The sequence below is a fragment of the Tursiops truncatus genome, chromosome 15 (genome assembly GCF_011762595.2).
Source record: "Tursiops truncatus isolate mTurTru1 chromosome 15, mTurTru1.mat.Y, whole genome shotgun sequence".
In the NCBI taxonomy this organism is placed as follows: Eukaryota; Metazoa; Chordata; class Mammalia; order Artiodactyla; family Delphinidae; genus Tursiops; species Tursiops truncatus.
In genome coordinates this window covers 69,280,103-69,306,424 of record NC_047048.1, presented here as the reverse complement: position 1 = coordinate 69,306,424, position 26,322 = coordinate 69,280,103, and the positions used below count along the sequence as shown (strand labels likewise).

Sequence of the window (26,322 nt, the reverse complement as noted above, 5' to 3'; positions counted from 1 at the left end):
AGAGACGTGCCTGCGGAAGAAGTGGCCAGTGAGCAGAGTTCAGAGAGGTGAACTGGAAATAGTCAAAGGGCCACCAGGCTGCACAGGGCGATGGCATGCGTGCAGGCCCTTCACCACCTGCTCATCCTCTTTGCTCAGGGCTGACGGCCCCCTGTAGGGCTTATGCCAGGACCCTCCTGACGCTGCAGGAACTCCGAACCCAGAAATCAACCGTAAATGGGCAGTCAGCCATGCGCGCAGTGGGCCCTTGGGAGGTCTTTAGCGTAGCGAATCAAAAATGATTTATGTCCACTTCTATTTCTTTCAACTTTTAATAAAGAATAATCAAAAGCCCTTCTTTAGAGATTGCCAAAGAGGTGCAAATATGGTCTTAAGAGAATCAATGGGCCAGCTTTTAGCAAGTTTCCAAATGTCATGCCATTGGCGCAGTATGACTAGAAATGAAAAGAATATTTCGAATGAATTGTGGGAAGTTCACGGAAATATTTTCTAGCCAGGAGATTTCTGGAGCAATTAGAATAATTTTCAACTGGAAACGGTGGCCTCATTTTACGTGTGTGTGTGTGTGTGTGTGTGTGTGTGTGTGTGTGTGTGTGCGCGCGCGCGCGCGCGCACTTGCGCTAGGAGCTCAAATCAGCACACGGGAGGTTTCTAGGACCCATGTGTTAGAATATCTCCTGTAAAACAGTCATAATGTCAGTTGCACACAGTTTCCTTTTATTAAAGACAGTAATGTTTCCACTTCTGCCGATTATAAATCAGTTGCAAGTCGGCATGCACTCCGGCATGTCCGGAAATAATGACAGCCATTTTTGCAGGCTGTGTCTTATCTCTTTGTGAAGGGAATAATGTCCTGACACAGGCGCAGAGAGGATGGGGAATTGCAAAATGGTGAGGCTATTATAGATAACTTGATAGTCAATCAGGTAATACTAAAACAGCAGCCTTTCCATGGGCTCAGGTGCTTCTCTCGTCTTCCTTTCTAGATAGTTCCTGAAGATAGAGAGGTTTTTGCCTGGGTGGTGGAAGGATGCACACATGCCAGGGTCAGAAATATTAAAGTGTGGGCATTTGCAGTCCCTACTCCTGTAAAGAGTGTGTGCTCTCAAACCAAGCCGGCTTGTTCCACATAACGTAAAACAAGCTAAGGGAAGGTGGAATTTGAGTTGTTTTAAAAGAGAGAGATAAGCAGATGAAAAAGAAGGAAAAAAAGAGAGGTTTCAAAGGGAACTGTTACCATGATGAATGAGAGAGGCATGGGTATAAAATGGGATTAAGCAGGACCACCGATAAGGCTATAAAATGCCGTTGTTCAGCTTAGAACACATGTGCCCCCTGGGTGGATGAATTGGAAAAAGGTTCGCCCTGTGGGCACATGCAGCTCCAAGGCATATAGCCTGGCACGCAGACAGAGCCTTTGGGCAAAGAAAATAGGTAGCCTTCCTCCAAGTGGGTTCGGTCAGCCTGTGGTCAGGACTCCTGCTTTGCCAGCAGAACAGGGGCTGGATTTGGATGCCACACCCTTGGCCCATGGCTGGGCACCTTTGGTGCGGTGACCAATTGCTCAGCCTCAGGGAGTGGCCTGGATTTAAGGAATGTGTCCATCCATGTGTTCCGTGATATTATTTGGCCCTGTTCTTTCCAGTGAGGGACTTAAGGTGACATTAGCCTTCAGATCTTGGAGACAGAGGACAAGGCCAGCAGCATCAGTGTCACTCTGGAACTTGTCAGAAATGCAGATTATCTAGCCTCACCCCTGACCTACTGAGTCACTCTGGAGGTGAGCGTTATGCATGCTAAGGTTTGAGAGCCGCTGCTTTAGACGGATGGAGCTGGGGTAAGAAAACCTCACCCAAGCCTAATAGCACATTGGATATGACACCCCTTCATAATATATTCAGAAAGTCTGCTAGCCAGGAATGCAGGAAGATGCTCTGCCCCTCCTTACATAGATACTTCTGACTTCGAGACCGCTGAGGTTTCTAGAAAGCTAGGCATCGATCACATCAGTTCCCAAACTGTTTTCTGTGGAGCAGTCATTTCCTGCAAGATGGCGTTTGATGTTCTTTGAACAAGCAGAGTGAGTTTCTGGAACACTGCACACTCTACCCGCCTCACACAGAGTCACAGGGTAGCTGTGCGCTGTCGTGCACTGGCTGGCAGCTGGGCAATGTGATTAAGGCCTCAGTGTCTGGAGTCACATCACCTGGGTCCACATCCTAACTCCATCCCTCAGCAAAGTCATGTTAAGGTTTTGCTCCTCTTGCTATGGTTCATGGACCGGCATCAGCGGTCCATGGGAGCTAGCTGGAAATGAAGGATGTCAGGTCCCCCCACAGACTCAGGGAATCGGAGTCTGCATTTTTAACAAGATTCCCCAGGTGGTTTGTATGCACATTAATTTGAAAAGTACTGTTCTAAACCATGTTGCTTGACCTGTCTGCCTCAGTTTCTTTATCTGGAGAACAGGAATATTCTTAGGACCTATCTCATGCCTTATCATCCCATGAGAATCACCTGGAGGGTCTGTGAAAGCAAAAATGGCCTGGCTCCCCCTATAACAGCTCCTGATTTATTAGATCCAGAGAGGGGCCAGAAAATTTGCATTTCTAACAGGTTCCCAGGGGGTGCTAATGCAGTAGATCTGGGGACCACACTTTGAGAACCACTGCTTTAGATTATTCTAAAAGCATTGCTCATCCTCTGTTGACCGTGTTTTCCTCCTTGAAGGATGCTATTTCAATACTTGACTTTGTGTTTATGTTTTGCCCTTTTTGCTGTTTTGTTGGAATCTTAACGCCAGCCTGTAAATTCTTCTGGGAAGAAATTATAGCTTCCACATTCCACACTCTCTCATTTTCTGTTTTGTTAAATAATGAGGACATTTCCAGTGCAATTAATAATAGAATAAGGAAAGGGGAAGAGACAACTCAGACTACCAACCCCAATAAACAGCCTCCATAAATGGATATCAGCCCTGGAAATCTATTAAAATTAACATTTCTCACAGGTTCCCGGGCGATGTCGATGCTGGGTCTGGGACCCACCCTTTGAGAAGTACTTTCCTAGGGATTTGAGAAGGATTAAGTGGATTCTATCATGTAAGCCAGGTAACACAGTGCCTAGCACAGACTGAGCACTCGGACATGTTCGTTAATGTGACTTTTACTTAATAAATGCTCAGACAAATCCCATTACTTTGAACAAAATGTTTATCAAACTCAGTTATGGAACTTTATTCGCTGGGGGACAGATCGGCTTTTCAGAGGAAGCAGTGCGTTATTGCAGGGGTACTTGAGCTTCCCACATTGTCAGTGATCTATGGAGATCAGTTCCCAGCCCTCTGCCCCCCTTTTTTTTTTTTTAACATAGATTCAGGAGCAGACAACCAGCAAATCTCAGGGCAGTGGCTCATGGGCTTTCAGGAGACCCTATGTATAATATACTGGAGGAGGAGATAGAGATAAGAAGGTTCTGGGTAGAATGGATTAAAGCCAGTGCCCCAAACTGCAGGGTACTGTGCGTGTTGGCTGCTAAAGGCTCACAAATCCTCCTTCCCCAGAGAACTGTGCCCTTGGTCAAAGGGGAACCGTTTCTTCCTCCCCCACCTGGCCATGACCTGTGACTGATGGGCGTGGAGTGCAGAAGCTGGCCTCCTGCCTCCTGGTGAGATTAGCTCTGGTACACTTCATGCTCTGGAGCTCTGTGGAGTCAGGCTGAAGCCAGACCCCAGTTTCCACCACATCGTTGCTCAGCTTCTTTCCTCACCCTTTCCTTCATCCCCGTTCTCCTGAGAGCACTCAGTAAATCACCAGGTCTCAGACTCTGCTTCCTTCTGGGGAGCCTAGCCTAAGACACCCTTCTGAGTGCCCAGTGGGAAACTTACTCAATTGATCCATTGACTCAGAGGGGCTAGAAGATGATTCATTTTAGAACCACAGACATAGCTCTGAAAAACTTGCCACAAGAAGAAAGGAAGTGTGCCTGGAACTTTCAGAGGAAGGATATACTTACGGATGAAAAATACTACAGGAGCCAAAAGAAAATTTCCAACAAGCCAAAGGGGTGACGTGGGCCTGAGGGTTTGATAGAATTTTCCACAGGCTTCTATGTGCGTCATCTGTGTCATGCTCCTCTCTGGCTTTTCCCAGGACTTTGACTTCCCTTCACTGTCCTGCTCCTCTTTCCTAGCACCCTAACATCTGCATCCCTGTGCACTTGCATGGCACCTGGTATGATGGCTGGGAAGCTTTACTCTCGCACTTTGCCTCCGGGGTGTGGTCCACTTCAGGCTCCTGGCATCTCCCCTGTACCACCCCTCCCTGTGCCCACTCGAACCTGCTCATCGCCTATGGGCTTAGGTTTCTGAGTCTTTTCCTTTGTCATGAAACCTCCCCTTGTTTGCTTCCCTTGCATTTTCTCTCCTGCCTCTGTCTGGGGCTGAGACAGTGGCTGGCACCTGTGCTTCTTACTCATTCTCTCTGCTTAAATCCCTTCTCCGTGTTGCCACAGCATTCTGGCATCTGAGCCTCTCACCATTCCTGGTCTACTAGAATCCCTCCCGATCTCTGCTCCTGGGCTCCTGGGTGACTGTGCAATTGCTTGCCCTTCCATCTGGGCTCATCTCTCTGAACTTAACCTCCATTTCTCCTTGCCCTGGTCCATCACAGCCCTGTTTCCTATTGTGGCTCTGGGCCCTCCTGCTCGACCCTGTCCTGCTGTTGCCTGCGCCCAGTATGACAGGTGTGATTATCAAAAGGCCTATTTTCTAGAGATTTTATTAGACAACCTGCAATTTCCTATCCTTCCATGGGAGAAAGCCTGGTGGTTCGGGAGCTAAACAGAAGAATCTAAATTGTTCAAGGGGATGCACTGAATCCTCTCTGGTTCTGCTGGAATCTGACATCTTTAAGAAGCAAAGTTAAATAATACTGGAGGAGACACCAAAATAAAATTTAAACATGAAAAATTAATATTTTGTGCTTAATCAGTCCTTGGCCGTTTGTGTTAATTCCTTATTGCTGATGTAAAAAGTTCTGCAAACTTAGTGGCTTAAAACAATGCAGATTTATTACTTTACAGTTGTGGAGATCAGAAGTCAGAAATTGGGTCTTACTGGGCTAAAATCAAGGTGTCGGCTGGGCTGGGCTCCTCTGGAGAAGGAGAGGGGAGAATCTCTTCCCTTAACCTTTCCAGCTTCTGGAGACTACCCTGCATTCCTTAGCTCATGGTTCCTTCCCGCACCTTCAAGCCATCAATCACGTCACTCTGACCTCTGCTTCTGTCACCACATCTCCTTCTCTGACTCTGGCCATCGGCCTTCTTCCTCTTCTGCATATAAATCCTCTTGGATAATTCAGGATCTCTCGCCATCTGAAAATCCTTAATCACATCTTCAGAGTCCCTTTTGCCATGTAAGGTGATATATTTACAGATTCCGGGGATTAGGATGTAGACATCTTTGAGGGACTGTTATCCAGTTTACTCCACTTCACCTGGCTAATTTCATGGTTAATTTAGAGAGCTCCACTAACACCAGGATATACCTTCATGTGTTAAATGTTTTACATGCCTTCTCATTTATTCGTCGCAGTAACTCCATAGAGCAAACACCAGTATCAGATCCATTGTTTAAATGAGGAAACTGAAGCCCAGAGAAATGCAGGTGCCTGCACAAGTGGTTTTGGCTTGCGTTTGTTTTCCTATCAGTTACTGTAACTTGCTGCTGTGAGAAAGGGCCTTATTCAAACTCAGAGTATCACATCTAAGATTCAGGATGGTAAAGACAAAAATGCCTTGCTGGAAATGTTGATTCTAGAAATGTTTAGCAAGTCAGGAGGCTTCAGGGCATGGTGCTAGAAATGAAAATAGCAAAATCCTGCCCTCGGGGAGCTCACAGTCTACAGTGGGAAACACTTCTAGGAAAAAATGTGTGGGAAGTCTGCACCATACATAAGGGAGTGAGGAACTTCCAGAAGGTGTTGTGACAGTCAGGGGCACTTACTGGAGATGCTAACGAGCTGAACCTGTGTGTTTAAGGGAGAGGGAGTATCTCCAGGGAGACAGGAGGCACCAGGCAGAGGAAGAAGCATATGCCAAGGAGGAGAGGTGTTGAAAAGCCCCCATCCTCACTCTACCTGGAGGGACAGATTGGTCCCTGTGGAGGAGACTCAGAGCCTATGGGTGGTGTACCAGGACACCAGCTGTTTATTATCACTTTGTGGGCTGTGTCTTCACTAACTTACCTGAGTCTGCATTTAGGGAAGCCCTGTGGGTTTTGCTTAAGAGATGAAGGAAAACAGGAGGAAGGTTAAGGGGCCAAGCACCAACCCCAAATGCAGATGAGAAAGGAGCCAAGGTGTTTAGAAGCGGCTGTGCTCTCTCTTCCTATGGCCAGGCATCCACCCTCTTGAATCATCTCACTAGCAAAGTTTATTCTTGAATCACATCACTTGCAGAAACCAGCAATGGAGAGTCCTTATTATGGAAAGTCATGGGCCCCAGGGGTGTGGGGATGGGTGGAACTTCCATGCTGGGGTCACTCAGGAGTGTGTGATAATATGATTTCTCCTTCCCTTCCCTCTGTCCTGTAGCAATGGAATGGCAGGGACACGGCCCTCATGGTCACCCGCGTGGTCAACCACAGGCGCTTCTCGGCGACAGTCAGTGTGGCGGACACTACCCAGCGGAGTGTGAGCAAGTACCGCTGTGTGATCCGCTCTGACGGTGGCTCTGGTGTGTCCAACTACGCTGAGCTGATTGTGAAAGGTGAGTGCCACCACCCGTGCCTCTTCCCGGGTGGTTGATTTCACGGGGATCCCTTGGCCCCATCCTTGCATGGTGGGAGGAGTTAAGACTCCCCCGCTTTCTCATCTGGTGTTCCTACACCCATTCCGTAGACTGAAACGCAATTTCCAATTCTTCCCATCCACACACATCAAAAAAAACAGAGGAAGTTATTGTGAAATCATGCAATATTACATTGTCATTCAAAGTTGAGTCTTACAGGTAGGATCTGTATATGAAAGCTTGTGGGATATATAACGCAGACGACATCTCCAAATTTGGCTTTATTCTGCATTTAAAGTTAGAGTGAGCCAATGTCCTTGTGCTTTGGTGGCGTTCTATTACAGTGATCAGAGTACAATTGTTTCTGAGGGACTTTTTATTGAAAACTCTATATAATGACAATATTTTAGAAGGACTTTTGAAATAAATAACCTCCCACCCCACTGGCTTTGATTCAATTTTTTTTTCAATTTTCTTTTTCACCTTGAGGTATCACTGACATGTTTTTCCATTAAAATATGCACATTGTTCCTTTTCTGCTTCTCTCAAGGAGCTCGATAGTCCATTCAGTTTTGAAAGACTGTATAATCTTTGTTACAGTGCTTAACGGTTGTATGCTATTTCATCAAGTGAATCATCCTATTTTTAAAAATCTCCGTCATCATTTAGGTAATTCCAGGTATATTTGTTTTTCTTTTATCTTTCCTTTGTGCATGCAGCGATTAACGCCTCAATTGAGTTCTTCCGAAGAGAATATTTTTATTCTACTAAACCAGGTTATTTCCTTGGATAAATTCCCTAGGGGTAGAGTTGGTAGGCCAAAGAATCTTTACGGATTTTTCTTTGTGTTGCAATATTGCTTTTGCAAAAAAAAAAAAAAACAAACAAAAGAAGAAAAAAAAGGTTTGACAGCTTACACTGGAAAATAGCAGCGTATGGATGTTCTCATTTTCCAGTGTTACGTTCGCCGATTAAAATTTTAATCTAACATAATTTAGTGAATGAAATAAGCTGTTTGTCTTAATGCTAGCTGTAGAACGATACCCAGTGTTTTGCAGGTAGAAGCATCGCTCCACCCTCCAGAGGATCGTGAGTTGGTTCCCTTGGTCAAAGGATCGGTTGATGTGAAACCTTGACCTCTCTTTGCTTCTGCATGTCATGGTCGCCTTGTCTGGACTAGTATGAGTCTAGGATCTCTAATCCTAGAGAGTGTGGGATTCTCTCTCCTGTGCTGTCCTGACTCCAGATGGATATTCACATGGCTGCCCATTTGTCATTAATCAGATCTCAACTTGACTGTCATCATGCCATCTTCTCTGAGAGAACTACCCTCCCCTGACCACCCCCCCCCCATTCTGGTGGTCACATTCTATTATATCACCTTGTCTCTTTTTCACTCATCACGTTTCCAAATTACGTATTTTTCTTTATTTGTTTACTTGGCAGCGTCCGTCCCCCCCTTTAGGATATAAGCTCTGTGGGGTTTGGGGCATCTTCCATTTGGTTCCTGGTTCACAATCAGTCCCCCGAGCTTAGCTGAGCGCCTGGCGCAAGTGCTGAGCACACGGAACCATCTGAGACAGCCAGCGTTTGACGGTTCTGACCTGCACAGTCGGTCATTTTGTAAGGCTCAACCTTAAAATACTTGTTGAATGGTGGATAAGTGATGGAGTTATTGGCCTCAGCAGGAATGCATTTCATCACTATAATTCTATGAGCACTTAAGCTGAAGATAACACATTGGGTACTTATGAACAGAACAACTAACAGGAAAAAAATCATCTTTATAATAATTTACATCGAGGGCCATTATATACAAAAGAAACCATCATTTTGATCCCATTAGGCTCGTATCTTGGCCTTTTGGTGCCATAAGATTGATTTGTGTGATAAAGTGGCCTTTGCAGGTCTTCCAGATGGTGAATATGTAACTCCTGCGCTGTGCCCTCTGGCACGCTCACGACACACACTCCTTTATGGTGACTCCACACTGGAAAGGAAGCCCACCCTCCCCACCCGGAGAATGGATAGTGTTTTCTCCGGTCTCACCGGCACCTTGCCCATGCCTGGCACAGCATTGGTAATGATTGCATAGGGTGAAGGACTAGGGGGCTACTGTAGGGCTCTGAACTTTTCACCCGCAGACAAGTGGAACCAGAAAATGCTTCATTTAGTCTTATGTCCCCAGGTGTCGAGAAGGAGGTGTGGGAAACCAAATCCAGAGGGCTCTGGGACAGAGGATGAGATTTCCATGGCGAAGCATCATGGCCTTTATTTGGAGGGGTGGCCAGTGTGTCCTAGGACTGTGGTTTATCCTTTGTTGGCTGTGTGTCCTGGGCCAGAGTTCAGCTTGGACTGAGTGGTGTCCTGACCAGGTTTGTCAGTACAATCCAGGAGCTAACACTGCTCTGTCCCCTCCCCACCCCAGCCCTTGCTGCTCCATTTTAAGGGATGCCCTGGATGGTCTCCTTCAGAGGTCTCCTTCAGGGTGGGCGATGGTGGGTTTGTGCTCCTGGTGACCGGGTCCCGTTTTGTTATACCTTACTGAAATCCTTTATGGAATATCACATTTTTTTTAGTGCCCATTTTTCTTCCCGCTTGTTTTTTTTTTTCCTTTTTATACTCAATTGGTGGTAAGCTCGAAGCTGGACCCCTTGGATGTAGAAGTCCCTGCACATCCGAGACCTCATGTAGTCCTGAGTTTGGCTCTGCACCTTGGTTTTATTTTAGTTCATTTTACGGCTGTGAGAACAGTCACAGCCAGGTTGAGAAACAGAGACAGGTCTTAGGGGCAGAGCTAGGATTGGACCAGGAGCTAGATCATGCTGTTTTGGCAACACCTGGAGCGCCTGAGGGTTGTGGCCTTGTCAGCACATGGTAGCATGATGTCATGAACGGTGTCGAAAGTGTCCAGATAGCAGACAGGGTTCATGACAGGGGTCCCCCGACCTGTTGCTAACTTGCCTTTTTAACTCATGCATCACCCTCCCACTACTCCCCACCTTTCTGGAGTGGGGTACTAACTGACAGATTTGTGGAGAAATGGATTTAACCCTTCCCGACACACACACACACACACACACACACACACACACTCTCTCTCTCTCTCTCTCTCTCTCTCTCTCTCTCTCTCTCTCTCTCTCTCTCTCTCTCTCTCTCTCTCTCTCTCTCTCCCCCTCACACTCCCTCGCTCTCTCTCTCTCTCTCTCACTCTCTCTCATAAAAAGCTAATGGTACCCAAGCCAAACAAGACAGTGAAAGACAGGGGACACCCAGAGGCAGCAGCAACCAGAGGAAGCCTGTCACCCTGGAGTGTGTGGCCAGGAACCCACCTGAAGGCAGCAAACCAGAGCATTGGGGGGAAAGTGCTTTATGAAGAATGACTCATGCACATCTTAGAGCCCCTTTTTGTGGCTGAGCCAGAATGCTTAAATACTTTAACACTGAAGTATTTGCACTTGTTAAAAACAAACAACAAAAACAACGGAAAAAATAGAAATTTACCTTCTTTCAGGGAAGGGAGAAAATCTGAGAAAGAAGACTTCTCAAAGGCCAAGCGCTCTCCCAGGGGATGGGGCTGCTCCCCAAATTGAATTTCCTGTTCTTGGTTTACGCATCACACAGATCGTGTGGGCTGAGTGGCAGGGAGCTGACGGACACTGGGGCATCCCAGGAAGAAGACCATCCCTGGGCAGCATTTTTTCCAGGTTTCCTCCGTTTAGTTCCAGTTCAGAGACAGGAAAGGACCCTGGAGCTGAGATGCCCGGGTTTGAATCCTGGGCCCTTCTCGTCCCAGCTCAGTGACCTTGGACATCAACCTCTCCCAGCTTCAGCTGGTTTATCTGGGGGTGGAGGTATAGCATTACCTCCCTCAGGGGTGTGTGTCCTGAGGATTACGTAAGACAGTGGCTGTAAGAGTTCTTAGAAGAGTGCCTGGCCCACTGAGATATAAGTGTTTGTTAAATAAAATAAATGACTTGAGGTGGGTGGGTTTTCCCCCGTAAGGAAGTAGAAGGTGGTGACGGCCCTGAGTGGGTGGTGGGGCAGGACACCTGGCCCAGGTGCGGATTTGATTGCGATCTGTGTGGCCCTGGAGAGATCCCTTAAGGCCTCCTCTGCCAAGAGGGGACTGGCGCTTTCCCCCATGTGCTGAGCATACGGAAAGGGAGAGAGGGATATCAAAGAGGCGGCCAACATGTGGACTTGGGAACAGTTGGGTCGTTAGACTCCCTGGGTGCCCTTCTGTATCTACCACCGGTGAGTCAGGTTTCTGGACCAAAAGAAAAGTAGCTGGTCCTGCTTGTGCTCAGCCGCCTGACCACATGGGCCCCGTCCGCCGGCGTCGCTCCTTCAGAACTCGGGCCATGCAGGGATTAGGAGGTTACAGGACCCCTCAGCACCCAAGGGTGCCAGGAGCTGGAGGCCCCTCTGGTGGCATGTGTGGCAGGTGCTTGTGCTGGGCCAAGCCGTGGAAGGTGGAGACTCGGGCTGGGTCTCTGTCTTTCCCTAGGCAGGTGTGTTCGTGGCTGGCTGGCTTGTGGCTCGTGTATTATCCTGGGGTTGTGAGCAGCAGTGCTTCAGAAGATGCCACCTCACTTGAGTGTAGGTAATACCAAATTCTCAGGGCCACACACCGATCAAAGTGAAAGCAAATTGGAATAACTTAATTCCAAAGAACTGTTTACTGAGTTGTGGTAGTGTACCTGGGTATACATTAGATTACTCTGTAATTGAGGTTTTGCTCGTTTGACAATCTGGCCTCTCAACCTACCTGTTCCAGACCAGTGCTCATAAACGCACTAATTCTCTCCCTGTTTCTGGGTTTCTTAACGTCTTCGATTTCAAGACACTTATCCCAAAGACAGGTGTCTTCAAAAATGCAGATGTGGTCTTGATGAAAATTTTCTAACTCATCAAAAATGTGTTGTTGGTGGTGCTTTTTAAATTTGCCTTCTAACTCCATTTAACAGCCTACCATGGGTTCAGAACCTTCTTATCAATATGCAGATCGGTGCCTAGAAGGAATCCAGTCCTGGTGCTGAGAGTCAGATGTTCTGATTTAAGTACTGATACGACTTCCTATCAAGGCAGCTGGGTAGGGTCAAGAGCATGGATTTTGGGTGTAAACATCCCGGGTTTCAGTCTCGGCCCTGGCCCCAGCTGTCTGTGTCTTCAGGCAAATTATGTATTCACTCCAAGCCTCAGTTTCCTCATCTGTTCAGTAAGGGTAAACATAGCTAATTGGATCCTTATTAGAGGGAGACAATATATGTATAGATCCCAGTAAAAGTAGACACCCACCCACTTATATCTGTAACTATCACTAATCACATTTTACTGTTATTGAGGGGATATTGACCAAATACAGTGTCCGTTTGTCCTTGTTCTGCTTCTTGTACTGTGGAAATTTAAACTTAGTCATCTGAAGGTCTCTTTCCTCTGGAATGGGCTTGGGGTCATCAAATGCAGCCCACTAGTCCAAATTGGTTGCAGAAATGCTTTCCTTAGGTTGCACTCTCCTTTTTACTTTTAACACTTGTTCCAATACTTAAACGCCTCTTGGAGTTGTATTGATTTGGCCACATTGAGCCTGCATTCTGGGGTGGCGGCAGCGGGCTGGTATGGCTGCCCTGTTCTGGGGCATGTGCTCCGCAGCCCACCCCTGTCCTCAGTTGGTCCATTTTGCTCACATCACTAGTCTGGTTCCTGTAGGCCTTTGAGTTTACAGCCTCTGGTTTAAAGATGACATGGTGGGAGTAGTTGACTTGTTCTTATATTCATTTGTTTAATAGTTTATTGAGCCCCAGCTATGTGTCAAGTAGTGTGATAAGCTCACGGTCTAGCAGGAAGAATCATGCAGGCCTGTAATGCATGGTCATCTAGTTGTGTTGGGCGCCTACTATACTGTCTTACTAGTCCTATCCATCATCCTACGATACAGGTGCTGTAGCATCCCTCTTTTACAAATTAGGGCATGGAGGATCAGAGAGGTTAGACAGTCATCCCAAGGTCACACACCTTATACATGGCAGAGCTGGGATTCCAGCCCATGCCTGCTTGTGCCTCAGCTCATGCTCTTCCTTCTATACCACGTTTCTTAACAAAATCCAGTATGGTAGGCCCTGTAATCAGGTGTGAGCTGAGGACATACAAAGGGTGGAACAACTGATGCAGTTTGGGAAAGCATCTGCAACCTTCGGAGATGACCAAGGCTGCTGGTTGCTGTCCCATCAGTGAGAGCAGCCTAGGAGGACAGCTGCATGCCGGGAGAAGAGGCAAAGCCAGTGACCACCCTAAGGATTTCAGCTTGGACAGTCACTGGAGCACTGCAGAGGTGCCGTCAGAATCGTTTCTGTTCCCTGCCAGCCTTCAGAGGCAGAGAAGACCTGGGGGCTGTATGGTTCAGTGGTCAGAGAGCCTGGGCTGGAATCCGGCCTCTGCCCTGTAACCTCCACTTCCTAAGCCTGCCTGGAGCCCCGTCATCCCCACCACCTCTCCTGTCCACACCCTAGACCAGGAGGTGGCAAACCATTCCTGCACAGGGCATGGTAGTAAACGTTTTCAGCTTTGTGGGTCATCCAGGCTCTGTTTTAACTGCTCAACTCTGCTGTTGTAGCAAACGTAGCCCTAGAAAAGATGTCAGTGAGTGAGTAAGGCTGTGTGGCAATAAAACTTTATTTACTCAAACAGGCGCGGAGCAGGATTTGGCTCCCAGGACACAGTTTGTCCAGCACTGCACGGGACCTACCCCCATCTCTTTGCAGTTGGATGACTCTGCCGGCCTCCCATGCTCCACTGCGGCACCACCGAGGTCTGTTCTCTATGCAGCAGCCTCAGGGATACTTTGAAGACAAGTTGAATCACGGCCCACCCTTGCCTAAAACCCTCCACTAGCTCCTCTCTTATCCTCAGAGTAAAGTCCAAACTTCTTAATGCAGTCTCTAGATGTGGCCTCTGTCTCTGATTTCTGACCGCCCCCAGCCCCATATTTTTCCTCTCATTCTCTTCTCTGGCCACACCGGTCCACTTCCTCTTCCTTGAACCCCAGCAAGTTAAGTCTGACCGTAGGCCCTTTTCACTTGCTCTTCTCCCTTTGCCCGAAATACTTCTCTTCCAGACGATTGTGCGGCTCATTTGTTTTGTCCACTGTGGTCTCTGCTCAGCTCCTCAGAGAGCCTCTGCATGACCACGCTTCCTCCGGTGACTCTGTACCATTGTCCTAGGCTGTGGTTTTCTTCCCCGCTCTCATCACTGCCCGCCATGGTCATTCACATCTCTGAGTTATGCACGCTCTGGAAGGAAGAAACTCTGTAGGTCTTGCTTCCTGCTGGGCGCATGGCACCTAGTACAGTACCTGGAGTGTAGAAGGTGCTCAGACATTTGCTGTATCCAGCGGTGAGTTCTCAGACCCTTACTTCAGAAGCAGGCAGTAGCATTGCAGACTCCTCACCGTTCCTTCCTTTCTCAAGCTTCTCAGTATTGTTTGAACTGTAGGTTCTTCTCCTACTTCTGAGGAATTTCCATGTCCTTTCTGGGTGCTTCTTTTTTATCTTTTCCTATAGTGTTTTTTTCCCTTATTCGTTTCTTCCTAATTATGGAAGCTGTGAGCTTTTTGATTCCCTGTGTCCCTCCTATGGCCTCCCTTTGTCCTGCTTTGGTTGCAATTTCAGGGTCTCAGTTGACCTGCCAGCATCATACTACTTATCCAGTCTACCGTGTGGCCATTATAATGGTCATTTTAGAAGCTTCTGGGCCTTCCTCAGTGGCTGTCAAGGGAAGGCTTGCCTTGAGGTGAGCCCTCTGTATTCCTCCCGAGTCCTGCCGACTGGCATATACCTGCTTCAACCTGTGTCTACACGTTTAACACCTCTTTACGTCACACGTACCTACTTCCTCCCTCCACCGTATGTCTGACCTCAGCTTTCCTGGAAGATGCTGTTGCAGAGAGACCTCAGCGTCGACATCGTCTGTGTAGCCTTCCTTCCCTGTAGGAAAAACATCCTGATGCTCTTAGTTTTTGTCTTTCTTAGTCTTAACTTTTATCAATGGGTTGCATCTTTTTTTTCTTTTCTTTTTAAACCACAACTGCTATTGGCAAGCACTGGTAGATTCCAAATCGTGTAGGTCTTGGGTTCAAATCCTGGTCCGCCTTGTGTTAGCTATGTGAATTCGGAACTTCATTCCATGACTCCTTAATTATAAAATGAGATAAGAGCACAGCTTCTCTAGATGTGGGGGAGGCTCATGGCTCTGTTCATCCTTTGTGAGCTAACTGCCCCCGTGTTTATGCTTGTCTTCATCATTCTCCATCCTCCCCGTCTGCCAGCTGCCCAGTCTTAGCCCTGGACTCCCTCACTCTTGGATGACGTCACTGTTAGTTTTCCAGGGGAAGAGAAAAATGACAGACAGGAGGAAAGTGGGAAACTTACTTGAACATATGTGTGTGTGTGTGTGTGGGGCGAACTGAGAGATATCTAGGTATATTGTATTCTATATGAGCACAAAGAACAGCTTATTTAAAAAAAAAGGTAAATGTGGATAAATAAAACCTGACAAGTATTGGTTTCCGTGAATTATTTTGACTGCTTCATCAGCTGCATGCTGATGGGTTGCATTAATGCTTTTGGAAATTAAATCAAATGGCAACTGCATTAAACCCTCATTCACTTGGAACATTAACCTCCTGTGTTCAAATGGAAGAATTATCTGGGACATGGAATGAGCTGTAAGGTCTGTCGTGAGCTGACATTTGTGGACCATTTATTGCACGCCAGACACTGCCCTGAATATTTCACGTGAGGTTCTGTTTAATCCTCACCTGCTCGCATGTTTCAGATGAGGTTGCTGAAGCCTGATCACCCAGCCTCCTTGGAGTCTCATAGCCCAATGTCTGTCCTATTCCTATTATAATTAAGACATTTTTTTTTCTGACCCTCCTAATGCTGATTTTCTGTCATGTTCTATTCTGTGACAAATAGACGTGGAAAATTGTTTTTTGAGGACCTAAGATTCAGGCTCAGTTGGACTCATTTAAACCGTGGGCTCCAGATTTGGAAAGGATGCTCTAGGTCATTGTCTCTGTCCTCTCACTGGTGCCTCATTTGCCTCTGAAATGTTACAACCTCTGCCTAGACCAGTGGTTCTTCACCGAGGGTGATTTCATCTACCAGGGGACTTGTGGCAATGTCCCGAGACATTTTCAATTGTCACACCTGGGAAGGGAGCACCTGCATCCAATGGGAGGAGGCCAGAGATGCTGCTAAATTTCTACAATGCACAGGACAGCCTCTGTAACAAAGAACTGCTCAGCCCTAAAGGCCAGTTATGCCAAGGTTGAGAAACTCTGACCCAAACCCCTCCCCATCCCTGATGCTGTGGTATTCATCTGCAATTTTGTGGACTCTGGCCAGGTGGGGCATGAGACGTAGGAGAAAGAAGGGAGCGCTGGTGACCTTAGCTGTGAAGAAATGATTCAACTTCTCTGATCCCCGGTCTCTTAGTCTAAAAACTCTGACATTTGACTTCTGGTTTATTCTGACCTGGTGAGTGAGCTAGGGTGTCCCAGTGAACAGTACACACCAGCCCAGCTTGCCGTGGGAGCTGTCACTGTGCCTAGACTCCCCCAGCTTGCTGCCTCTTCAACCCAAGTCAGTCTACCTACCGGTAGAGCCCAGTGATCCCAAACGGGGATGGGTGGGGTGGGGAGAGGGGGTGGAGTAAAGCATTGTGCACTTCAAAAGCAAGTATCACCAGTCATTTAGAAATGATCCTCATGAAGGGACTTCCCTGGCGGTCCAGCGGTTAAGACTCCGTGATCCCAATGCGGGGGGGTCTGGGTTCGATCTCTGGTCAGGGAACTAGATCCTGCATGCTGCGACTGAAGATTCCGCAACTAAGACCCGGCGCAGCCAAATAAATAAATCATTTTTTCTTTTTTAAAAAAGAAACGATCCTCATGAAAAAATTGTGGCAACATGTTTAAACATTTAAAAAGCAAAGGTGGAACAGGTAGTAGGAGGCAGATGCCAAAAAAGCAGTATCTCCGCAATTGGCGGGGCGTGGACAGTGGGCTTCCGATGTAATCAGTGGGGTTCTTTATGCCCACACTGCATTGTTTTTAAACTCCGTGTTCACGCCCCATCTAAGATGTGCTGCTCTCCTAATCCAGGGAACTCGGAGCCAGGGCTTAGGTGAGGTTTATCTTAGAAGGAAGGGGGCCTCCATTTTGCTGCTAATTAGATTTGAATGACCATCTCTCTGCGCCTCAACTTCCCTATTTGTCAAAAGAGAAGGTGTGTTCTACAGGTGGCTTTCAAACTTATTCCCCCTCAAACAATAGAATGCCATCCTAAAATAGTATGAAAAACAAATGACACAGCTCTACAGAATCATGGGGTTCCTGCAGTGGTGTAAAATTTTAGTTTTCCCACCACCTAGGCAGGTGGATTTCTTTGCTTCTCTAAAGGTGGTGGTTGTTTTTAAGTGTGTATGATCCTCCTTTTTTATGCTTTCCTGGACCCTGGCAGAGAATGGAGCTAGGATTTGGCCCCTTCTCTTTTCAATGAAATGTGCTTGCTCCAACTTTTCGTTACTAATCGGAGTAGCGAGCCTGTCGCTTTAGATGTGTATCCAGAGGCAGATGTGACTCGCTTACCGCGAATAAATGGAGCTCTTCCTCTGATGGAACTCGGCCTGGCCGTGTGGAGCAGACACTTTGGCAGAGGGGCTGTTCTCGGTGAGGGAAAGTCTCCTGTTTGAGTTAATCAGCGGCAAAATGTGCTCCGTGGTTTGCTCTTCTCATCTCTCACACACGTGAGTGGGGAACTGCCGGACGCCCCCGTGAGACAGGACTGGCATTTGCTGTGTCTTTGCAAGCAGTTGAAAATGGTCTTCCTAAGGAGAGGCGGTGAGGCTGCACTTTAGAGGCAGGTGGGGCTGGGGCAGACTTCTCGCTCTGTTCGCTGTTGGATTAAACTCTGCACATGAGCGAGCCTCAGTTTCTCCATCTGTAAAAGGGAACGAATGATCTTGCTTGCCTTACATTTTCTGAGGCTCAGTGAAATCAAGTGTGGAAATCACAGAGTGGGACCTACTTCGTACCAGCTGGGGAAGTTCAAAGTCACGTGACAATGTGACTTGTTCTCCGTACCATTTATCCTTCCTTCTGGGTGGGCAGGAAAGTTACACTTCCTAGACTCCCGCCTCCAGATGGGGTAGAGGAATGTGTGCCAAAGCGATACGTGCCCCTTCCAGGCCAGACCTATACGGAACCTCCCATGTGTGAACCCCATCTTTCCCCTCCTGTTGTGACATTGGAGACCACGCACTGAGGCAGACAGCACCTCCAGACAGAAGCTGGGTCCCTGAATGATGTGTGGAGCCCAGCACCTCCCCTGCCCACCCCCTGACCTCACTGGGCTGTGACATGAATGAGCAGTATCTGAACCAGGCACGACTAATCCAGCATATGTGTGGGGGGGAGTTGCTGTCCATTATCCTGGCCCTTCCTGCCTGATGGCTTTGAGACCTCATTCTCAAGTGTCCACCTGTATGGTGGACAGACACCCACAGCATCAGGACTGTGCCGTAGGTCCCACCCGGCATTTCATGGGAGCCCAACAGCGATGGGATCAGGCCTCACAGCAAGCAGAGTTAGCTGATTCTTTCTGCCCGGTGGCATCGGGACTGACTCGTCAGAAGGCTCTTCCTTCTCTCTGAGCATTGCAGCCCCAAGCACATCTGTACTGACCCCTGCGACTTTTCTTTTAGGAGTACTGAGCTGACCACCCCTTTGCCCTTCACCTTTCTTCCCCTCGCTAGGCTAATATAGTCCATTAAGTGACCAAGCCAGCTTGCAGGCCTAGGGACAAGGGTGACCCTTCCAGACATCTTCTCTTGTCTCTGCTGAATCCTAGGCTCTGTTGATTTCCTTCCTCGACTTCTGCGATAAGCAGAGATGCAGGAAACTGCAGGATACCCACCTTCAGGCCCTGACCCATACGGGGAAGTTTGCTGAGTGTGGACTTGGTCCTACTGCCTGTGCCTGGGGACTCCACCTTTATGGCCTAAGCCCCAAGCTACCACCTTTCCCCCCCGCCCCCTTATGCAGTCAGGACTGTAGGACTCCTCATTGGCTCCTGGGCCCCAATGTCATCAATGGGCTACCCTGTCATTTCCAGAAGCCCCAAAGAAGCAACTCATAGATACACCTGTAGTCATTTGTCTTTGCACAGAGGGCCCATGCCAGATATTCCTGGGGCTGGACCTGAGAAGAGCTCCCCTAACCCCAAGTTTATCTGCAGCCTGTGTGCCCATAGAAGTCCTGCCCTTTGGGATTTGGGTAGAATGAGCTCTCTTTCTAAGTTTTGCATGTTCCTAAGGCCTCATATTGTGGTAACTTCTAACTATTTGGTTTCCGTTCCCACTGGCTTTCTATGTCAGTTACCCCTCGCTTCTTACACCTTCTGTCTGCTCTGCACCGTCCAAATTTGGAACTTAGTTCCCTTCCTTCATTTTTCTCCATCCTTTTCCCAACACACACACACATGTTCTTGGTGGTGTAGCACTTCCGAGGATTTAGGGCAAGAGAAGGGGGTTACAACACAGAAATGCAAATGCCCCCAAATGGAATATGAGGTGCACGTGCTCTGGCCACCCCATCCGAAGTTCTTGGTGTCTGTGACCTCTGAAGGCTCTGGCCTCCTGCTGGGTTGCCCTGGCCCTGCCTTTCTCTTGCTTCCTCAGAAGCTCAGAGGCACAGCAGCCTGGCAGCAGACAGTTCCCGGGGACCTGTTTGCACAGCTCGTTTCTGCCAGTCCTATTCGCCAGTTATTCCCCCACTGGCTTTGGATTAGTTCTCTCTGGCAGGTGCATGACTCTCCCCTGGCCTTTCTTTTGCGTCTCAGAAGCAGGGCCCGTTTCATTGCCAGCGAGGATCGCATCCTCGCCTTGGGTCTGGAGGTCTCCGCGGGCCACAGCCCTGCCCACGCCCTCACTCTTGGCCTGCCTTATCGACATGATCAACAGCCGGGGGGCTCAGCAGAGGCTGCTCTGAGCTTGAGGATGGAGATAGAGGACCATCCTCAGTCTGGACCCTCTTCGTGGTAAGGGGCAGCAACCCAACTCTTAACTGGGTACAGACTCAGAGGGAGATTATTGGCTCATGTCCCTGGGACGCCCAGGCACGGAGCTGCCCATGTGTAGAGCCAGGTCTCACGGCTCGAATGGTGGACCCAGGGCTCCATCTCCTCTGCGCTTCCTGTTCTGCTTGTTCGTCCTTGACGTTACTCTGGTACATGCTTAGGGGGAGTGCTGGGGGCAAGTCCAGGGCTGACAGCTCCACGTCCATGCCTTCTAGTTTAACAGACTCCAGAGTGAGGGAGTTTACTTCTCTCCATTTGTGAACATCCCGGGAAAGGACCGTGATCGTCCTTGCCTGGGGTGAGTAGCCAACGCTGGACCAGCTGTTCCACCCAGTGGCAGGTGGAAGGGTCATGTGCCCAACTGTCAGAGCCAGGTGCCCAGCTCTGTGCCCAGTGGGGCAGGATGTGAGGAGTTCAGGCTGTGCAAGAAGACGCAGGGTGGGGCAGGAGCCCTGCCCCTAAAGAGGGGTTCTGGGCAGACAGGAATCAGAAGGGCACAGGCAGGGCTCCCATCGTGTGTGCCCCGCCCCAGTGGGCTTTCTACAGATTTCTGAAGATTTAGGGCTGTTGGTAGGTTGTGGTCTACAATCTGGGCCCCCTGGTTTCCAGCTTAAATAACCGTGATGTAATTTGATTCTTCTGTTTTAATGAATTTCACACAGCTGCAAGGCCATTTGAGGACCAGATGTGCTCAGAACCAAGCTATTTATCGATGTCTTGTCCATCCCAGAGTGCAGTCCCTCTCGGTGGCTCTGGGCTTTTCCTCTGTGCCTCTGCTTCCTGACATCCTTTCTCCGCTCCCCCATCATCCTTTCTCCTCCCATCAGTGTCTGCCCAGCCCTGCCTGTCACCCTCTCTTGCAGAAGGTCACAGATGGGTAACTCGGCTCCCCTCTGCCCTGCTGGTCAGTGTCCTTGGTAGGATATTTCCTCCTGGAAAACACAGCCCTTCTCTCCGCTCCCCACCCTCCTCTCTCCCACTCTGTCCTCCCTTCTCATTCCCTCTGACTCCTGCACTCTCTGTCTCTCCCTCTTGTTACTTCTTAATACCTTGTCATACACCAGCCTTGTCCACACCAATGGAGTTGTTGGCAATGACCTGGGGTACAGGGTGAGGCCACACTGATGTGTGGCATTCGCATCTTCCTACAAGCACTCTCTGATCAAGGACAAGTAGCACCGTTTGCTATTTGGCTAAGTCACTATTACAAAGATAGACCTGCGTAGTGCTGTCTCCAGACGCTGTGCTAATTGATCGATCAATGAGGCAGATATTCATTCAACACCTACTATGTCCCGGGAATCTTCTAGACACGAGGGATACACCAAAGAGCTATATGGGGACAGGGCTTCTGTGATCCAAAAACGTACGTTCTAGTGGAGGAGAAAAGAGGTTAGGGGTCTCCAGATCTCTATCCACCGAACAGGAACCCCTGCTAGACTGTAATGTCTCTGAAGTCAAGGACTGTGTCCAGTTCATCTCTTTATTCCCAAGTTCACTGTGTCGAGGAAGAATTCTGTTCGTGGTTGCTTGCATGAAATCAAGTAGTTCTTTAACATGTGCAAAAATGGAGATGGCCCAAATAACCCCTAATTATTACAATTTCCATTTTCTAGGTGAGGAATCAGAGACTCAGAGAGGTTCAGTGACCTGGCTGAGAACATACAGCTAGGGTGGAGCTGGTGGGCTGAGTGGCACATACTCAGGCACACAGGAGAGGCAGATGCTGGGGTGTGGGTGGCCCACCTGGAGATCCAGGAAGCTCTGGGGGAGGCCTGGCTCCTGGCCACGCCCTGTGGAGGCGTGAACGCCAGGACCTGCAGCCGCGGGCCTCCTCGTGATTCGCAGGAGACTTCTGTTCTAATTGCTCTTTTCAAGTGTCATTCCTGCAGTTCAGCGCATGGGGGACCTAGTGTTTGTAGCAACTGCTAATGACAGGGCTACTGAAAAGGACTGTCTATTTTTGGAGTTAAGCTTCAGCCTAAAAGAAATAAAAATAAACATTAAGAGTTTTTTTTGTTTTCTGTTTTTTAAATATGTAAAAAAAAGAAAAAGTTAGTACCATCTTAACCTGCTCTCCTTCCTAGTGTGGGCAGAGCAGGAATTCAGTCTAGGAGGTCAGGGGCCCTGGGTGTAAGTCTTGGCCCTGCCATGAGCTTACGTTTCCATGAGATGCCACCTTCTCCAATTCCTCCTGGTCCCGAGGACAGCTGCAGGGTCAGTCCTGGCCTGGCTGCAGCCTCTTCCCTCTCGTCCAGTCACAGCTGGCTCCATCCCAGTTCTTAGGGCCAGTCGGGCCCAGGCAAGAGGTGTTGAGCTTTCCCAGGGCCACTGCCAAGTAGCAGCTCTCAAATTCTGCCTTATCTGCCTCGACCTTATTAGAGCATCAGTGAATCATCAGCAAAACGTCACTCCTAAGTATGATAATGATGCTAATGTTCAGCATATCTAACATGTCTTAAGAGATGCCCAGCCTTTGCTAACAAACACCTCTGGAAGTTTGTATTGTTCTGCACATGTTTACTCTTCCTGGGGTGTAAGGAACAGATCTGAACCCAACTTGGAGCCAAGCCACATTGGCCCACAGACCTAAGAGCAGGAAACAAGGGTCTGTGAACTTCTTTAAGGTTTACGGATGTTTGTATGCTGTGTGGCGCAGCCAGAAAAAAAAAAAGAAAAGTCTGGATATGGGACTTCCCTGGTGGTCAGGTGGTTAAGATTCCACGCTTCCACTGCAGAGGGCGTGGGTTTGATCCCTGTCAGGGAACCAAGATCCTACATGCTGTGCAGCGTGGCCAAAAAAAAAAAAAAAAAAAATGATGGCTGTTTGTTACTGCAGCAAAAGCTCACTCATACAGCACCTTGAAGGATGAGATGACCTTGGATGACTCTCACAGCACATCTTCCAGCGCAGGTGTATTATTACTTCATTTTACACATGTGGTTGGACTAGGTCTTTTGCTTCTAGAACCCTCCCCAGCTCTGATCTTCTGTAATCCTAAGGCTGGGGGTCTGGCAGCATCGGGTCTTTATTCAGATTGTGGTCAGTTGGCCTTGAAAAGCAGCATCACTGTATTGGGTAGGGCTGTTAAGGGTAGACTGAGAGACGTTCTGAAAGTAAGACCGGCCTTCGGAAGGGCTGAGAGGGGTCCTTTACATCCCAGCGAGGAGCTGGCTTCTGGAAGGTGGCCCTGCAGAATCGGGGTCAACAGTGCTCCACAGGACTTACTACTGTCCAGCGGTCCACAAAAATCCCAGTTCCAGAGTCCTGTGGCTCAGCTGGAGTGATGGCCTGCCAGAAACATGGGGCCTGCTGGGCCATATGTAGAGCTAAGATTCTCCTGGGCCCTGGTGGCCATATGCAGGGCAGCTGAAAGCTGGTCAAGGCAACAAAGGGATCGTCAAGGGAAATCTATCTCAGACACAGTGTTCCTGAGACCTTACGTGTGAGTGGGAGCCTCGGCTGCAGGGTCTCCAGCCGGGACTCCTGAGCCATCTCTGGAACTGCATGAAGGACCTCCCCATGCAACACCTATTATCACTATGGCCTTCTGCTTACGTTGTCCCAACCCCCAGATGAGGCCTGGACCTCCGCACCCAGCACATTGCTGGAAGTGCTTCTCTCCAGCTCTGGGTCTCACTGTGTTGGGAGCCCAGAGGATCAATGTGCAAAGGGTGGAATGCCATTTCCTATGAAGTTAAGACGTACGTGTTGATCAGCCCAAAGTTTCTCCTTAAAAGCCTATAGTCTCCAGTGGCTGCCAGGGCAGTGGATGGAGTGACTGCGGAAGCATTGTATTGATTGCGGGAAGTAACTGAAGTGAGAGTTCACAACACCTTCTGGAAGGCAGGCAGTGCTTGGCTCTGGTGAGGTGCTAATGAGCTCCCCAGCCAGCTACAGCTTGACCTGCAACTTCCCAGCCAAAGACCGAGGGCTGGCGTCAAAGAGGGCACCAGCGGGTGTGGGTGAGGAGATGATTAATGCAGAGCAACTTCGTGGGCTCATACCGGCTTCTCTCCCTAAGTCTTTTGTTTCTTTTGCCTTTTATCTCCACAAGGCAAAGCAAAGAGCCAGGCTTGCACTGGGAATTCCTCCCTGCTTGTAGAAATGAGCCAGTCTTTCAGAAGAGAGTGAACCCTCCTATTCTAAGGGGACATTAAGCCCAAGGATTTGCCTCCTTCCCCCTCTCTGTGATCCTCACCACCCTCCTGGCTTCCCAAAGCTGAGTCATCTGTGCAGGTGTCAGGATGTGCACATCGTCTGGAGGGCAGGTGGCTAAACTGTGTGTCTGGGGAAGTAGCTGTTTGAAAGCAGGCGTGGGCCGACATGCTGAATGGGCACCTTTACCTCTGCATGAGGTCGCATCGTCGTGTGTTCATGCCAAGAAGCCTTCTCAGGAGGGCAGCTCCTCTGTTTCTCCATCCTAAGATGGGTACCTCGTCTCCTGTGCTACCTGCGTGTGTTAAAGTTCAGCACAGAAGCAACAAAATGCAGAGCAGGAGAAGGACACAGCTTACTAAAATATGAACATCTGCATTCCTTTTTATCCTCCTTGGATTTTTTTTTTTTTAAATCTCTCTCTTTTTCTTGCTTTTGAATGATATGCTTCACTAGCACGCATTTAAATTCTGGACCCTGAATCGAATATCTCAGCCACGAGGCCCTGAGCATCAGACTTTCAAGGAAAGGAAACCTGAGTTCTAATCTCAACTCTGCCACCGACAGCACCACCACTGAGAAGCTTGCCCAGTCCCGGAACATTAAACCATATGATCTCTCATCCTTCAGGACCTTTTCCTCTGCCATTCTCTTCGCTCTCTCTGGCTCTTCACTTTTTTCTCATGCTGTCATCTTTCAAAGCTCAGTTTAAACGTCACTTTCTCTATAAAGACTTTCTCAACTTTTGTAGACAGGTGTGAACATTCTTTTTTCTTAGCTCTTTTGAACATACCTCTGTTGGAAATATTTGTTGTTGGTTTGTTAATTTTTTTTTTTTTTTCAAACACTTTTGGGTGGCTACAATAATCCCAGGCACTATTGCAAACACCAGGGATACAGGGGTGATCAAAGTGACACAGTGTGTATTGTAGGCCAGTATTGTCCAGTAGAACTTTCTGTGATGATGGAGCTATTCTATATCTTTGCTGTCTGCTATCTGTGACTCGATAGCCACATGAGGCTATGAGCCCTTGAAATGTGGCTACTGTGACTGAGGAATTGAATTTTAAATTTTATTGAATTTAAATTTAAATAACCACACAGAGTAGGGGCTACCATATTGGACAGTACCATTTGGCAGGAGCAGATGGACTTTGAAAGAGTTAATAGAGAATATATATTATTATAAGGAACATGTTAGAATCAAACAGAGTGTAGTGGCAGAGAATTAGTTGGGAGACCTATTTTGGTAAGTGAACGAGAGAGACTTCTTGGAGGAAGTGACATTTGATCTAAGACCTGGAGGAGGAGAAGATGTCAGCCATTTAAAGGGTAGGAATACTTTTCTAGGGAAAGGAGACAGTGAGTAAGAAAATACTAGTGGTAGGAAAAGTGTGGCACGTTGGAGGAATTGAGGGTGGTTAATGTGATTGGAATGGAATGGGTGAGTGGTGGGAGTGGAGGCTGGAGAGCTGGTCAGGGGTCAGATCATTCAAGGTATTAGAGGGGGAGGGGAAAGGGCTTGTTGGAAGTCCTCACATGGGGGAAGAAAGAGCAGGGCATTGAACCCACATCTCCTGGCTGTCCGCTCAGTACTTCTGCTCTGCTGTGCTTCCCCAGAAACTTGGGCTCCCAACCTTCTCACGCAGTGCTAGCCTTTGGCAAGCCTCATCTGCATTCTGTTTCCATCCCTGTCCCCAGCCTGACTTATTTAGGCCTAATTTATGTAGCTGCTGAACATGGGTAGTACATGTTGGGCTCAGGGACCTGCCCGTGTTTGTCCCTGTGAAAGAGAAATACTGCTTTCTCCACTGGAGCCATCTTTTCCGATCATGCCTGCTTGATTCTGGGAGCATTTAGCACTAGGAGGAATGGCTGTAATGACAAGTGGATCCTTCTGTAACCTCCACTTAATTGGATGAAGTGACAGCCCCAGCAAAGACTCAATAAAGTTTGGTGCGGTTAGACTGTGCTGAGCGGCTGATTCCAGAACCAGGGTGGAAATCTTGCAGCTGGTTCATGGAACCAGAGAGAAATCTGGTTGGACAGGAGGAACCTGTGCTGGGGACCAGGTGGAGGTGTTCACTTCACCTGCTCTTCCTCCCATCCTTCCTGTGAATTCTGCAGAGCACTCTAGAAGTTTCCTTGAAGGAAGTGGTGAGAAGTGCTGAGGCAAAGGAAGTGTCTTAGATCGGATTCCCTGGGAACAAAATCCGAGACAGAGAGTTGGAT

General features: G+C 48.4%; 1 protein-coding gene across 2 annotated transcripts in view; it reads left to right on the top strand.

The window, feature by feature from the left end:
- The window catches only part of PTPRT (protein tyrosine phosphatase receptor type T), a 1,098,787-nt gene that overhangs the window by 415,297 nt on the left and 657,168 nt on the right, over nt 1–26,322 (top strand). For both annotated transcript variants that reach the window (XM_033841064.2, XM_033841065.2), the window contains exon 6: nt 6,594–6,768. In XM_033841064.2, the coding sequence (XP_033696955.1) occupies nt 6,594–6,768 (175 nt within the window). The remainder of the gene's footprint in view (nt 1–6,593; nt 6,769–26,322) is intronic.